The following is a 16,257-nucleotide window of genomic DNA, read 5'->3' as shown; positions in this document are numbered from 1 at the left end:
TTTTCCTCCTTTTTTCTTTTTCCTTTTTTTTTTTTTTTTTTTGCCTCGTCTTGTTTTGCAGCATCATCTGGCCATGCGGAGTCGGGAAAGGCCGGCCGGTCAGAGCCTCAGCCAATGTATCATCTTAGGTTTTTTCCTTTTTCCTTCTTTTATTCCCCTTTTCCAAAAAAGCATGGGCATGCGTCGGTTGCTGTTCCTTTTCCCAATACACACTCAAACACACAATCCACAAGTCCCTTCTGATCCTCTCAATTACAAACGTCCCTGGGCTTTTTCATCCATGTTTTGTAGATATGGGGATGAAGAGTCAGCGACAGCTTCCCCCGGAGGACAAGGTCGACTGACTGACTTACTCCCTTGCACGGTATAAACATCCAGGCAAACACTGATCCATCCGTCGCATCAACCCCCATCATCGCACTCAATCCCTCCTGCGTATCCTGCGACATGGATCGCCGAGATCTGCTGCTGTTCTCGAAGTTGGTGGGCCGCTCCATCCATGAAGACGGATGCGCTGCTGCTCGCTGCAAGCAAGCAAGGGTTGGACATGGGACGTCTCAGCCTCTCACACGCACCCACCCACCCATACCCCGGTTAAGCTCCTAGCCACCCACCTTATCCCCCCCGGTCGCCCTGGCTGGCTGGGCGTTGGGGCTTCGCTTTGGCCCGGGCTCACCCTGGTCGTTGTGCGGCTGGAAGTACCCTTTTGTTTTTCCTTTTCTCTCATGGCTACTGCGCTGCGCTGGTTGCGCTGACTTGTTTGGTCGTGCGAGCGCGCGGTCGTTCTCTCCGGGATACTCGTGCAGAGCAGCAAGCAGGGTTTGGCTGGCAGGCGGAAAGGCAGGCATCGCAGGCACCGTGGCGCTGGTCTTTGTGAGTCCGCCGCGTTTGGGGACTGGGACTGGGATGGAGTGCACTGGACAGTGAAGTTATGGACGTATGAATGGGCATGCGACAATGAATGAATGAATAGGACACGGAAAGCAGGCAGCGAGCAAGCGCGCTTGGTTGCAACTAAGCTGGAAGGAATAGGGAAATATCACACCAAAGCAAAGCATACAGGCACCTACCTGCCTCACTAAACATTACTCTAGAGCTAGCTCTCCATAGAGCGAGCGAGCGAGTGAGCACTTCGCTTGCCCTCATTACGCTCACGCGTTAATCAACAATGTGATTCTCATCCTCTCTGTTCCTATTCCTCCTCGTCTACTTTGTAAGTACTGAGTTTACGTCTACGTATGTCTCGCTCTCGCCTGCTGCCTCCCTCCCGCCATGTAACCCCAATCCCAACCCGCGCCCGCGCGCATCTTTTCCATCTTTTCCGTCTCTTTCTTTGCGTCCTTTATTCCCCGGGGCCCGCCAGCCCGTCCCGTTGCCGCGTGGACAGGACCCTTGTGAGTCCCGTCCATCACAGACATACATACATACATACATATATACGAACAACAGCAGCAGTAAAGGAAGGAAGGCCGCGCGCACCGCTCTTCCATCGTGTCTCTGTATTTCGATACTGTATTTCTGTCTGTATGTAGGGATGGGTAGCCGCCTTGCCTCGCACCGCCTTGCCTTGCCTTGCCGTCCGTGTACGCGCATGTACACACAATGCCGATGCCGGTGCCGGTGCCGGTGCGGCGACCATCCATCCATCCATCCCGTTCACACCCAGACAGACAGACAGACAGACAGACAGACAGACTGATGGATGGACGGACGGACGACTGGAGTGAGCGAGGCCGGCCCGCTTTGTGCGCCGGATAGATTGGGTGGATGGATTGCTGCTGCGATGGAGCGGTGCCCGGCTCGGTGGGTACGCACTGAATGTCGACATGTACAATGCATACATACACAGTACGCATCGTGACCTCATCAGCACCGTCACTGCACATGGATATACTGTACATATCTCGCTGCCAGTCAGTCTCTCCCCTTCAGCCCCCAGCCCGGCGCCGCTTACGCGTCTGCCCGCTCGTTCACCAGGTGTAAGCGCGAAGGCGGAAGGGAGCAAGCAGCGAGGTGTATGCGCGCAGCCGTTGCCTCTGCGTCTGTCTTTCCAGCCGAGCGACGTACATTCAAAAAGGCACTATTCATAGCCCGCAGCCAGCCAGCCAGTCAGCAACGGGGCGGCAGGATAGCTGCGGCCGTGTTGGCGTGATGGCGCAGATGCGTGTGTATGTACATGCCGTCTGCTCGCCGTCCGTCGACCGTCTTCCGGGGAATGTTCGTTCGTTCTTATGTATGTTTGTGTGCTTTGCATAAGGTTTTCTTTGTGTTGTGGTCTTTTTTGTACATAGGTGCTTGCTGTACTGTACTGTACTGTACTGTACCTGTACGTCCTGTCCCGTCTACCATGTCCTGCCTTGCCCTGCCTTGCATTGTCGCTCGCTCGCCTTACCCAAATACCAGCTAGATCTCGCAGCTCGGCTGCCCGTCCGTCCGTCCGTCAGTCCATCCATCTAGCTTGCCTGAATCTCGATGGGTGCCGTCGTCAGGCAGGCCACGCGCGTGCGTGCGTGCGTGCGTGCGTGAGACAAGCTGAGATGGGTGCTGTCTGGTACATAGCAAGCAAGCAGGCATCGATGCTGGCCGCCGGCATCCCATCCCATCCCATCCTATCCCATCCCGCCTCAGGCCAACGCCTACACACCATTAATACATACATGCATACGTACGTGCCGTGAAGGCAAGGAGTAGAAGACGCAGCAGCAGGGAGCGTTGACTCTCATCGGCGTCGGCAAAACAGACCAGATGGAGAAGGGCGACCGATGCCGATCTGTCTGCCTTTGCGATGGGCCGGCCGGTTGGTCGGGCATGTGTTACACGACGGGCAGATGATGGAAGGGAAGGGAAGGGAGAAAAACAAGGCGCAGCGGACTGAGCGGTTTGATCGCCTCATGTTTGGGGGGCATGGCGTGGTTTGGTTTCGTGCGTCCACAGTACTCTGGCTTGTCCCGTGCGGTACATACGGTACCGCGCGGCCGGAACGTCAGGGTCCGTGGTCCTCAGGGTCCCGGGGTTGTTTGGTTTGGGTCTGGGTTTGGGTCTGGGTTCGGTCATGGTTGTGTGTGTGTGTGTGTGTAGGGATCCAGGAAGGGAAGGGAAGGGAAAGAAGGGTGTGGAATAGAAGTAGGTTGCGTAGTTTGGTCCCTGTGGCGGCCTGGGCTGCTGCTGTTTCATGTTATTTTGTCGCAGAGTAGCCGTTGTTGTCGTGCATCGAGTCGAGTCGTGCTGCTTGTTTCGCCCCCGGGCCGGGTGCGTGGGCGAGTCGATGCACAATGCGGCTGTCACCAGTTCACTTCTCCTACCCAGCACGCTTCTCTTTAGATTGGACTGGCAGGTAGGCCGTGGCGAAATAGATGAGGTATGCGATCCTCAGCGTCGACGGGAAGCTTGCGAGACGAGGTGTGGTGGGAGAGTGTGGCGGATGACCTCGCGAGAGCAGCCGTCTTGTGTTTCATCGTCAACAAGAAACTTTGACGTCATGGGCATAGCTGGATGCTTGAAACATTTTGATGCCGCCTGCGGGAGCTGGCGTTTGCCGGTGCCAATTTGAAGGCAGAGAAAAGGGCGCGGCTACTGTATGCACATGGACTGCCCATCTCGCAAAAGGGGTCGGATGCGAAGGGATTGCGTGTGGTTCCGGTCCAACCCTCATTCGCACGTTTAACAGGCGCTGAAACCCCGCGATGAGCATCTATGTTGCTTGCAGAGCTGAGCTGCACGAGAGAGTTGGGGACTTGCTGCGCCACAGATACGTATCGGACCGCACACTGTCGTCCTATTCGCCCGGCTTTTGATGGTCGACATGGCTCTCAATCCTGCGGACCATTGCCCTCCGTCCTCGTCTTGCCCATTGGATCGATGGCGACGTGGGGGCGCTCGTGAAGCCGATGGCTGCGCTGCGAGATAAATTAAACGGGCTGTGGAACGGGCAATAGCATACCTCGTCGTCATGACATGACCTGCAGCACGAGAGAAAAGGGGGAGACCCAAGGCAACGACGGAAGCTGGCCGTGAGTGGACTGACGGTGAGACCTCATTTAATTCAAGCGGCCAGAGTGCGACTGGCGTTGCACTGCCTATGTATGCCGCGCCAGATTCGGAGCGCTCATCCGAGCAGTGTGCTGCATTGGGCAAATGCTGAGTTGCGCGAGGTGGTTGGTCGTCGGCCTTGGGCACATCGTGACACGGGGTTGCCTTTTGTCCCTCCTTCTCAACCGTCAATGTGCAGATGCGAGTTTTAAAGTCCGAATGACAAAAGAAAAGAAAAGCCTCTGCAACCTGAACACGGTTTTTTCCATATGGCTGACAAGCGAGCTTCCAGCCACATGTTTGCACTGACCAAATTCAGACACCACCACACCAGCACAATTACTGTGACACGGCACCTGTGGGCTTTCTTTTTTCATACTTGGTCCAAGATTCAAAGATCGAGAGCTGTGCATTTCTGGGCTGTTTACTTTACAAAGCACCTGTTCTTGTCGCGAGCCGAATGACTGTCATAAATCCAGCAAGACTCTTTCAATATTTTAGCACTTTTTTTTCTGGCTGGATTTATCGAGTGCTACAACCTATGCTATGCGTCTTGCACCTCGAGAGCTGTTACCAAAAAAAATTTACTAGCCTCTCCTCACTACTAATCAATTGACGTTGAACTGCTGCACCTCCTCCATTGGTCAATTCCGTCTTCCCCACGTGATCCCGGCTCGGTCCCACACAATCCTCTGACCTCACCTCATCGCGCCTTACGGCCTTAGCTAGCACTACCAGCCCCGAACTCATTCTTTTGTCTCGTTGATTTGCATTTCGTGATTATAGAAGAATCTCCACCACTTCTCTCACGGCAAGCTCGCGCACTTCTCCCGCCATCGACTTTGCTTGTCAAACGCTTGTCGCGCACGGCTGCATAGCGCGAAACTGCCACTAGCTTCACGTCGTGCACTTTCCACACCATCCTTTCGACTAGGTGACGTGTTGAAATAGAGCGCACCCAAAATTCAACCACATCTACTGTTCTTTTTCAAAAAGGAACGCCACGACGCCCCGTCACACTTATCAAGACCTTGCCGGCTCCCAAAACCATGTTATTCACACCTTCAGCCACAGACCCTGCTCTCAAGGGTCCGCCAAGCTCGATCTACCGCGTCGAAGACTATCAGTCGCGCGCTTCGTACAGAACCAGCGAAGACTGGGCAACCAAATCGGCAAGCTCGCGACAAAACTCTTACACCTTCATACCCGTTGCCATCATCGGCGCTGGTGAGTCCGGCATCGCGGCCGCTTGTCAATTGAAAGAGCAGGTTGGAGGCTTCGACCAGTTCCGCGTCTTTGAAAGACAGGCTAGCGTAGGAGGAACGTGAGTGATCACTTTCTCTTTTCTTTTCCATCCCAACCCTTGTGTCCCCCTTACACGTCAACGCTCTTTTTGTTTTGTCTGAATGTCTTGCCCATTCACCGTTCCGTCTGAATCCGATCGTGGTCCCGTGGCGTCAACTCGGACCCTTTCCTTTTTGCCTTTGTTTTCAGGTTCCTGGTCGGCTTTTGTTTTTGTTTTTCTGCCGCGCGGGGGAGGGGTAGCAGCCCAAACTGAGTTGCCGCGGCGCGGCTCTGGTCCCTCCAGGACGTCAACATCGACGCCTCTCAAGTTACCTTCCGCGCGACCCAGGATGCGCTACTTTCCGGCCGGCTGCCAGGGCATTGAGCTGCATACGTCTACGATCAGCTGCTCGCTTCAAAGAGGCTTGTTGTGCATTTGGCTTCCCGCCCTTTCAGCTGTCCAAAGTCTCGCCATCTCCTCGTGTAGCAACATGACTGGCCAGTCTCTTTCCGGCGGAAAGAGCGGCGGTCGTTTTCTGCCAGCAAGTACCCAGCTTCTCTCCAACCATGGCGATGCGTCGTTGCTTCTGCGCGGGTTGTTGCGTCATGAACCTTGCCGCTTGGGCTTTCTTTGGCGTCAAGCAGAACGCTGGGCATGAACATCACGCCCAGCTTGCCCGCCCGCTCTGCATGAGTGGAAGCAAACAGACTGCCGATGCGTGCACGCGAGGACACGGAGAGACGCGCTGAAGGCGTTGCCTACGTGGGCGTGCGTGGTTGGACGGGTTTTGCTGAGCTGGAAAAGACAAGTAGAGCTCGACAGAGGTTGGATCAAAAATGAGATGATGTTTACTTGGTACCTACAGTGGTAGCTCTGAACTTACGGCCGGAGACGGGAAAGGGAGACTCGAAAGAACAGGGAAGTAAAGAGAAGACGAATGTGCAAAGCATCTTTGCCTTAGGAATGGAGCTTTTCATCTCCTAGTATCCAGGCCGAGACAACTGAAGCAGAAGAAAATTGGTCTCATCCGGGACCGCGTCCAATTGACACATACTGGACACCTGCAGGCGTTCACTGTATTTCGAAAACAAACAACCCACCCTGACGCCAATCACTACTGCTTTTTATTCATGGGCTTCTTTTTCCGTCTCCTGCACCTGCACTGAATCGCTTGGTCTCTGAGGCTGAAGAGGCGTATGCTCACAAGTTTTGAACATGCAGATGGTGGATCAACCGCTACCCCGGCGTAGCCTGCGACATCCCAGCACTCTTCTACTCATTCTCATTCGCGCAAAACCCCTACTGGTCAAGCAGTTGCCCCCCTGGCTCCGAAATCTTCGACTACCTGAACCGCGTGTGCAGCCGGTACCGCATCGTGGACAAGATTCAGCTCAACACTGACGTCGTGAGCTGCGTGTGGCTCGAGGATGAACGGGTCTGGGAGCTGGAACTGCGCCACTTGGTGCAGGGCATGGGAGACTTGAGCGTCAAGGATAGGCGCAAGGTCATTGAGGAGAAAGGAGAAACTGCCGTGTTTTGTGGCCGAGAAGTGGTTCGTGCCAAGGTGGTGCTGAGTTGCGTTGGCGGGCTTGTCGAACCGAGAGGATGGCCAGATCAGATTCCTGGCGAGAAAAGGTTCCAGGGGTCGATTTTCCATTCCGCTAGGTGGAACTATGACGTCGACTTGAAGGACAAGGACGTGGTCGTCGTAGGAACGGGTTGCAGCGCTGCTCAATTCGTGCCCCTGCTGACAAAGAGCTTGGGAGCAAAGCGGGTAACGCAGATCATGCGTTCACCACCATGGGTGGTCAAGCGAGCGTCTTCTGGGGGAAAAGAGTCGACTTGGGACAAGTGGGAGCCATGGCTCTTTGCACATGTGCCAGGTTTTCAAAGGGCCCTCCGCACTTTGATGGCAGCAGCTTTGGAGTGGAGCCTGCGTCTATTTCGGAACGGCGAGTGGAATCAAAAGGAGCGGGCAAAGGTCGAGGCGCACCTTTTAAAACACATGAAGAGGACGGTCCCAGAGAAATACCACGACATGCTTACGCCCGACTACGGAATAGGGTGCAAGCGTCGCATCTACGATGTCCACTGGTTTCCCAGCTTGCAAGACGAGCGCATGGAATTGACGACGCAGCCGCTTACGAGCGTCGAGGAGAAGACCGTCACAATAGGCCCGGGACGCACGTATCCCCCGATGAGCAACACCAAGTCCACGGCGCCAACAGAGCAACGGGCCATCCCCGCCGACGTCATCATCCTGGCCAACGGCTTCGAAGCCACGCGCTGGCTACATCCCCTTCAAGTGACAGGCCGCAACGGCACCGACCTGGTCAAAGAGATGGACGCGCGCGGCGGCCCGCAGGCCTATCTCGGCACAGCCATGGACGGGTTCCCCAACTTCTTCCTCATCTTCGGGCCCAACACGGCATCGGGACACACATCGGCCATCCTCGCGACCGAGAACATGGTGGGTCATGCGCTCAAGTTCGTCAAGCCCATTCTGTGCGGCGATGTCGAGACGGTCGAGGTCAAGAAGCGCGCCGAGATGGAGTACACGCGCGACATCCAGGCCAGCTTGAAGAATACCGTCTGGATGAGTGGCGGCTGCTCGTCGTACTATTTTGACCATGAGACGAGGTGGAACTCGACCATGTATCCGTATACGCAGATGTGGTTTACGCTGCGCTGCATGTTTCCCAAGTATTCGGATTGGGATGTCAGGCACACGCGCAAGGGCCTGATTAAGCTGTTTTTGTGGAAGGGCGCGAGGGCTTTGCTCTTGGCTGTCTTCTTGCTTGGGCTTTGGAGGGCCAGGCAAGCTGATGGGTGGCTTGCTGGCCTCTGGGCTCAGACGGGATTGTTCTTGCAGCAGGTTGTGGGTCCAGGGAGACTAGTGACGGGCCCGTGGAGGAGGCCGTAGAGAATGGCTGCGGAAAGAGATGTGCGAGGGACAGACTGACTGCTGTGATGTGGAGTTGATTGAAAGTTGGAACATTGCATGAGAATGGCTGTGTATTCGTAGAGATACAAGTAAAATATTATGATGATGCCAGTCGAATGCAAAAAGTTTGCTAGAGCTGCCCTCATGAATTCGGTCTCGAGATCTAGTAAACCCACGTTGTCTTTGTGGATTAAGGAGAGGTGAGGTCCAAAAGAGGTGGGGCTCCCGTCGGTTGGCGCTAGCGTTCTCCGCATCCAACGCAGATCCCCAATCTGCTGCCGCTCGACCTCAACACCAGCCCATTCTTTCTGCGCGCCGCCCGGTGCTCCCGCCGCGACTACTGCGCCTGCCGGCCCTGCTGCGCAATTTTGAGCCCCAGCGATACCATGATGGCTTCCCAGGATGCCTCGAACAGCCCCAATGACGGGGCTACCCCCGACGGAGGTGCCGGCAACAAGCGCAAGAACCCTGACGGCTCAGACTTCGCGCCTCCCCAGCGAGCAAAGCGCAACCGCTACATATCAATCGCGTGCAATGAGTGCAAAAGGTCGGCTCTTGGTTGGGAGAATTCTGTCAAAGGCGAGCTGGGAGACTGATATGAGGACGTAGGCGGAAGATCAAATGCAACGGCCAAAACCCATGCCAGCGATGCGGCCACCTGCAGTTGGAGTGCCTCTACGCGCCCAATTGCTGCAACAACTTCAAAGACTCTGAGTGCGACTTGCCAGCGCCCCCACCTCTGTGGCTGACCCCGGTGATAGGGACTTTAAGCGCATGGACGCCCACATAGCCTCGCTGCAGGCCCAAGTCGACCAGCTCTACGAAAACCTCAATAACCTCCGGAACCATGCCGACGCGAACCTAATGTCCCCCGCAAGCGGCCCCTTTCCGGCTGGACAGTACAATGGCTCGATGCCGCCGCTACAACAACATGACCCCGCCATGTCTGGCAGCCGGCCGCGACGACCGCAGAAGCATCCGCAGTTCCACGGCCCGACGAGCGTCACGTTCAATCTCGGCGTCGCAAAGTCCAGCCTGCAGTCCATGGGCATCACGGCTGGAGACGAGCATCCGGAGGATGGAATGGGCACGGGAGATCCGACTCCCATGGGCAGTCCTCCACCTCCGCTGGCCCCGTCGCCGAGTCCGCATGTCGGGACGCCGGTACTTCATAAGACCAAGGATCCCATGTGGGCGATGAACAAGGAGGAGGCCATCAGATTGTGCCATGTGTGGAATGAGGAGATGGGTTCAATGTACCCTGTCTTGGAAGTTGAAGAACTTACCAAACATGCGACGCTCTTGTATACGTTTATGGAAGCGGCTCATAGGACGAGACTGGTCGAAGTCGGCTTTCCTGGGGCAGACTCGATTAGTGATGATCAGACCATGCTCCTCAAGCTCGTATTGTCCACAGCGCTCATATTGGAGGGCAGCGGGACCAGCGAACTCGGAGCCGCCATGTATGAGAGCATCCGGAACCGGGTCGAGGGAACGCTATCGGCGTCGGCCACTGTCAAGGCAGTACAGATGCTGGCAGTAGCTGTAAGTGTGATTCCCAACCTGTTGCTAGTCAGCGAGTAACTTGGAAACAGGGGATGTACCATTTTCATCGAGATGCCGAAGCCCTAGCTGGACGATTTTCGACAGTTGCGGCTCGACTGTGTTCGGAGCTTGGGCTGCATCGCAGCGAAACATACGGAACCTTGTTTTCGGAAGAAAAGGAGCGCAACGCCGTCCTCAGACTGTTCTGGTCCGTCTACGTGTTGGATCGGAGATGGGCATTTGGGACGGGGTTGCCTTTTGCGCTCAACGACGCCGATATCGATCCTCATTTGCCCAAGCCGGTTAGTTGATTTTGTTAATTAGACGAGGCCGTGTAGTTGACGTTGACATGATCAAGGATGATTCCACCCCGTACCTGGACTGCATGATTGCGTACAGTCACATTGGGTCCAGGGTATGGAAATCCGTGGCCAACCACGAAAGCACTGCCATCAGCAAGGAAGAAATAGGTTTCTTGGACTATCAGGTCTTGCAGTGGCACCGCGCCATCCCGCCGTCGCTCAAGTACGTGCATCCTTCGTCGGGAAACGCCCAGGACCAGAAACAGGTCCCGCGCAGCCAACATCGATTTCGCATCCTGCTTTACCTACGGGCAAATCAAATGCGCATGCTGATCCATCGGCCGGTGCTGCACACGCCGGCGTCGATCACGGAGGACATGTCGGCAGCGCAGACGGTGGTGGACGTTGCCAAAGACACGATTGTGGTCCTGACGCACACGAACCAGACGACGGACCTGTACCGCAAGCACCAAGTAATGTTCAACTACTTTCTCATTTCGGCGCTGGCCATTTTGTTCATGGCCGTGTGCCACGCGCCGGCGCACTTCAGCGAGTGCTGCCGCGACGAGTTTTACATGGCCGTCGACCTCGTGCGCGGCCTCTCGGCCAACTCGTACATCAGCAAGCGGCTGTGGCGCACGGTCAAGATCCTCAAGGAGGTAGGGCCCAAGCTAGGCCTCAACGTGCGTCCCGCGGCGCAGCAGCAGCGGCAGCCGGCAGCCGGACAGCCTGCGGCTGTTGACACTTCGGACGCGCACTCGTCGGCCGCCGTGGCCATGGCCGGATTGGCAGGGCACCCGGTCGACGAGAGCTTCTTCTTGGGGAACCAGAATCGCAGTAGCAGCGCAACGAATGGGCAACAGCAGGGTCTCGGTCAGGAAGCAGCAGGGCCGGTGTCCAGAGGCGGTCAAGGAGGCCCCAACGGCACGATGTCGACGACGGGCGAGATCCCGAATGTCATGGCCAACGATCTGACGAGTCTGTTTGAAGCGGCGGGAGGGTTTGCGGCGAGCACGGGGTTTGCGCCGCAGAACGGATACCTGATCAGCGCGAGTGGAGGCGAAGGCGGGCCGCAGGCGATTGCGGGGATTGCGGGGGGAGCTTTTGGGCAGGATGAGGAGCTGGCGAGAATCCTAAGGGATCTATTTTGAGGGCAAGGGAAGAATGCTGTCATGTAAGGAAGAGCGGAAGGCTGGCTGCACGGATGGATGGATTTTGGGCGCGTGACGAAATGACATGTCGGGTGCTGACGGTGACGTCGGTTATCTTTTTGAGTGTGAACTGAATGCTGTGAGTGAATCAGTGGGCTGCATGCGAGAGAATTGATTGGGACAAGTTTGGTCGTAGCAGATCGATGACCGCAGTAGTGGTGAGGTGAAGCTCATGAGGTGTCGTCCGAGGTGCAGCGGAATCGAAGGGAATGGCAGGCAGGCGGAGCGGAGCATTCCATGTCCCGCCTCCCGCGCCAACTACCCGACGGCTGTTCAGCTTCAGTCCATGACATGTGAAAAGTCCCACTGGACTTGTCCGGCTGCTGCTGCTGCTCCACCTCTCGTCCCCCACCATTCGCGCTCTGGAGAGCTTCATTTGGTTTCAGCCATCCCAGTCCCAGTCCCAGTCCCAGTCCCACTCCCACTCCCACTCCCACTCCCACTCCCAGCACCCTCACGCGCTCCCCCCCCCCCCCCCCCCCCCCCCGACCGATGCCGGGGCCAAGCATGCCCTTCTGCCGAACCTTGGCCATCATGCGCTAGAAGTCATGTCTTCACAAACCTCGTCGACCTACAACAAACACCTCACCGCCTCCCTCCGCGCCCTCAAATCCGTTGGGCGCGTCTCCCTCGAGGTCGCCTTCTTCTGGCAATTGGTGCGTGGCACTGAGTCATCGTTTGTCGCCTCGAGTCGCCGCCGTCTTCGTCTTTGTTTTTGACTTTTTGTCCTTCGTCTGCGTCCCTTGCTGTTACTGCTACTGCTACTGCTACTGCTACTGCTACTGCTACTGCTACTGCTTCTATCGCCGACGCTGCTCCTCCTCGCCCTTTTGTCCCGCCTCCTGTTGACGAGAGAGCTGCCCGCCTGGCCGCCGCATGGCTAATGTCGTGAAGCGCCTCTACTCCTGGTGGGTGCAAAAGTCCCCCCGCGACGCCCTGCTCGAAACCTTGGCCGACGCCCGTCTATTTGAGGAGTGGGAAGCTTCAGCATACCAGCTCGACGAGGTGCTGGGGTACGACCTGTGGTAAGGAAACCTCTCGCTCCCCCTTCCATTCCGTATTGGCCCGAAACAAACCATGCGAGCAAACCCCTCCCCCCCTCCCCAATGATGTCATCGCCGAACGAGGAAACAAGTCAACCGAGACGAGAAAAGAAAGCTCATGTCCATGACCCCCGGTCAATTGCAGGCGCCAGAACCCCACAAGCAGATACTACGACTACCGCCTCATCTACGAGCGCCTGCAGGCCATCATCGAGGCCCGCGAGGAGGATGACATTCTCGGCCTGGTGAACCTCCTGCGCTCGGGTCTCGTGAGAAATTTGGGCAATATCACTGCGGCGCGCCTGTTCAACCGCGCCTATGCAGGGACCAAGCTGCTCATCGAGGACTACATCACTCAGGTTGCGCTCGCCATCGAGTATGTCACGACGTACCCGACGTCGCCCGGCCGCGACTCGGGCCTGACGAACCAGGCCAAGCTGGACGTCTTGCACGACACCAGGCAGGCGTTTGGCCGCTCTGCGCTGGTGCTTCAGGGTGGTGCCATTTTCGGCCTGTGCCACTTGGGTGTGGTCAAAGCGCTGCATCTCCGTGGATTGCTGCCGCGCATCATCGCAGGGACGGCGACGGGGGCCCTCATTGCCGCCTTGGTCGGCGTGCACACTGAAGACGAGCTTTTGGATTTTTTGACCGGCGAGGGTCTCGATCTTTCTGCGTTTGCTGAGACGTACAAGGATGAGGAGAAGCAGGAGTTGTTGGATCCGTTTCTCCAGGAAGGGACGTGGTGGGGCGCAACGCTGCTCAGACGAGCGTCGCGCCTTGTTCGTGAGGGCTACTTGTTAGACCTGCGGACGCTCGAGAGATGCGTTCACGCGAATGTGGGCGATTTGACATTTGAAGAGGCGTATGCAAAGACGAAACGCGTCCTTAATATCACAGTATCAACCTCCAGCGGGGGCATTCCTAATGTCCTGAATTATCTCACAGCTCCCAATGTTGTAAGTCTTTCCGGACCAAGCATCAGCCCTTAAGCTAATCGAGCTCAGCTCATTTGGTCGGCGGCCATTGCCTCCAACGCATCCAACGCATCCCCCGAACATCCCACCCACCTCCTCTGCAAAGACGAATCCGGCAACATCGTGCCATGGGCCTCGACGCAAGAAGTCGTGACGTTCCGACCATGGACACACACGTCCTACACGGACCGCGAAGGCCCCCTAAACCGCGTCTCGGAGCTCTTCAACGTCAACCACTTCATCGTGAGCCAAGCACGGCCGTACCTCGCGCCCTTCCTGCGCTCCGACCTGCACCACCCGAACCCGCGACACGACGGCAAGTGGCGGTTCAGCATGCCGATCCTGCGGCTCGTCGTCATGGAGATCCAGCACCGGCTCAACCAGCTCGACTCGGTCGGCCTGCTGCCGGCGGGCATCCGGCGCTTCCTGCTCGACGAGAACATCTCGGGGGCTAGCCTGACGCTCGTGCCCGAGCTGACGGCGCGCGACTTTGTGCGCCTGCTCGAGAACCCGACGGTCGATTCGGTCGAGTATTGGATTTTGAAAGGGGAGAGGAGCGTTTGGCCTGCCGTTGGCTCGCTCAAGGTCCGCTGTGCCATTGAGGTCGAGCTCGATCGTGGGTATCAGGTTGTCAGGCGCCGAAAGCCGTTTGATGTTGTGCAGGGTAATGGCGGGAAGAAGGGGCCCGAGGCCGGCGCGCGGCGTGTCAGGGCTAGCAGCTTTGGCGGCGACGGGTAGGACGGACGGACGGACGGATGGTGTCGTGGGAGCGCGGCGGGCTGTGCATTGCCATCGTCGTCTTCTTATTATCTTTTCACAGGACATGCATGCATGTGTGTCTAATTGGAGCATGGGGTGATAGGAGGTAGTGAGAGACGAACGAGCGAGCATTGTGCTTTTTGTCTTGTTGCATCAGGCGGAGTGCGTATGTGCGTCTTGTCTTTCCTCCTATTTACTTTCTTGCATCTCAGCGTGGAATAAAATACGCTTCTGTACAATCACCATCGACCGTCTTCCCGTGCTGCCATCCATCTTTACCCTGTGACGGTGCTGCCGATGCCGCTACGCAGCAAAGGCTGCATGGGAGGAAAGAAAGAAGAAGCGCCCCCTGGGCTTGCTCGAGAAAAGAAACAACAGACAGTGGAAAAATGACAAGCGAGAGCAGCCGGCAAAGTGAAACTCCTCATCAGACATTCGGAAGGATACTTTCGCAGTGCCTGGTTCTTTTGCCTTGATGGATGGAGAAAAGAGAGGGCGAGGAAGTGAGGAGAGGAGAGAGGTATTTATACCTTCTGTCCTGCTTGGTCGGCGATGGATCACGAGTGGTAGACACATTCAGAACGTCTGCATGGGTCGTCGCACGTGAGGTGGTCAAGAAGTCGTGGACATGTGCGCCGCGCTATGGAAGGTCGGCAGGGGTAAAAAAGCCCTCGACTTTCGCTGCTCTGTTTCTCCGTCTCTCGTCCGCGAAGTCTTGCTTCCTCAAACCGCCCTTACTCGAGGGAGCTTTACTCTGTCGTCGAGACAGCTTTTGAGATTGAAGTCACTTCTTTCTGCCGTCTTTGTGCGCAGGTCGATTGCTCGGTCTTTCTTAGACCCCATCGTTTCCCATCCTTCCGCCTCTCACCGGCGAATCGGCAAGAAATGACACCGCCGTCTCTTTCTGACCGGCAGTGCCGCGAATCCGCGTTATTATTTGATGATGCAGTGCAGTCATTTCGCACGAAGAGCGGACGGCTGGAGAGCACGACTTGAGGCAAGGCACACGGGCACACGGGCAGACGGACAGAACAAAGTGACGAGATGGCAGAACTGCACGCGATGATATTCCGCCACCCATTTCTTGATCTCCTGAGTGTCGAGGCGCGTGGTGCGGTGCGGTTGTTGCGGCGGTAAGAAGTGGGGGAGTCGGGGGGTTTATACTGCAGGATTACGGCGTGGTTCCAACCAACAACGGGAATCTCACTGTGGAGGAGGCGCTCTCTCTCTCTCTCTCTCTCTCTCTCTCTTTATCTACACCTCCATACTTTCTTCGTGCGCCAGCATACCAAGTCCTCTACTTCAAAGACTTCAATGGCTTCAAAGCTTCCGCATGCAGGAATAATGCTACTTGTCAACACTTCACCAAAACACCGCATTCAACATTTCCAATACGCGATTTAAGTCTTTAAGTTTTAATTCTTGCGTTCTTTGAGCGCGGCAGGCGTTATGAGGAAGAGTAAGTCAAAGTATAAGGAGAAAGAAGTAAAAAACTTGGGCGCTGTTTGTCTGATTTCGTGCCGCGTATGGAGACTCTAGACCGCGGTCATGGGGCAATTAGAGCTCAACAACCACAGATACATGGACCTCTCACATGTCCTTAGAAGGAAATTATAAAGATATGACTCTTCCTTACCTCCTATATCGGCACATGGTTCACATGTCTCCACGCCGTCATTTCCTTCAGCGATATATAAACAGCCCTATTATCCTCCTTTTCTCGGCGAGCCAGCGCTATCTTCCCTCTTATTTAAGTAAGCACGTCCTATAACCGGTCATCTACTGTTTAGCGTTTGCGGCTTATCAGAAGATCACCACGACATGCTTTATTTTTCCTTTGCCTTTGCGGTTTTGCGTGTTAGATAGTACTGGCCTTAAGGGCGGTGATGCTATGTACTTTGATGTGATGAAGCACTTTTTAAAGGAAATGATGCTTTGCTTTATTACCTTAGAGCGCTAGAATGCTCTATGCGTTGAAGCATTTATCATGTGAATCTGCCATCCGCGCGTGGCACATTGCGGAAGCGCTGTTGCGTCCATTTGTCAGGGTTAGATTTTCCCACCACAGCAGTATCTCCCTGCATTTTATCCTTTTTCCGAGGACTGCGATATGAATGCGTAGAAGGTGGCTTCGTTTTACAATGATGAAGTGATTTGCGACGTAA

At 56.0% G+C, this 16,257-nt stretch overlaps 4 protein-coding genes across 4 annotated transcripts; 3 read left to right on the top strand and 1 right to left on the bottom strand.

The window, feature by feature from the left end:
* Nucleotides 1–1,040: 1,040 nt before the first annotated feature.
* IWZ02DRAFT_29838 (uncharacterized protein) lies at nt 1,041–2,035 on the bottom strand. Its single transcript, XM_066763889.1, has one exon. The coding sequence runs from the start codon at nt 1,899–1,901 to the stop codon at nt 1,233–1,235; it is 669 nt and encodes a 222-aa protein (XP_066627471.1). The 5' UTR covers nt 1,902–2,035; the 3' UTR covers nt 1,041–1,232.
* A 3,043-nt stretch (nt 2,036–5,078) lies between these two features.
* IWZ02DRAFT_496141 (uncharacterized protein) lies at nt 5,079–8,435 on the top strand (the record flags this gene model as incomplete). The annotated part of the gene is made up of 2 exons (XM_066770164.1): nt 5,079–5,353; nt 6,536–8,435. The coding sequence occupies 2 exons, from the start codon at nt 5,079–5,081 to the stop codon at nt 8,235–8,237; spliced, it is 1,977 nt and encodes a 658-aa protein (XP_066627470.1). The 3' UTR covers nt 8,238–8,435.
* A 212-nt stretch (nt 8,436–8,647) lies between these two features.
* IWZ02DRAFT_505216 (fungal-specific transcription factor domain-containing protein) lies at nt 8,648–11,384 on the top strand (the record flags this gene model as incomplete). Its single annotated transcript, XM_066770373.1, has 5 exons — nt 8,648–8,805; nt 8,868–8,972; nt 9,020–9,803; nt 9,854–10,105; nt 10,162–11,384. 5 exons carry the CDS (start codon nt 8,648–8,650, stop codon nt 11,254–11,256), a joined length of 2,394 nt encoding a protein of 797 aa, XP_066627469.1. The 3' UTR covers nt 11,257–11,384.
* Nucleotides 11,385–12,192: 808 nt separating this feature from the next.
* Nucleotides 12,193–14,071, top strand: IWZ02DRAFT_368930 (uncharacterized protein; the record flags this gene model as incomplete). Its single annotated transcript, XM_066764404.1, has 3 exons — nt 12,193–12,341; nt 12,505–13,315; nt 13,364–14,071. 3 exons carry the CDS (start codon nt 12,193–12,195, stop codon nt 14,069–14,071), a joined length of 1,668 nt encoding a protein of 555 aa, XP_066627468.1.
* Between the last annotated feature and the right edge of the window lie 2,186 nt (nt 14,072–16,257).

Source organism: Phyllosticta citriasiana (genome assembly GCF_038021145.1).
Source record: "Phyllosticta citriasiana strain CBS 120426 chromosome Unknown IWZ02scaffold_1, whole genome shotgun sequence".
NCBI classification, from domain to species: Eukaryota; Fungi; Ascomycota; class Dothideomycetes; order Botryosphaeriales; family Phyllostictaceae; genus Phyllosticta; species Phyllosticta citriasiana.
The sequence above is the reverse complement of the archived record's forward strand: the minus strand, read 5'-3'. Positions and strand labels throughout refer to the sequence as shown.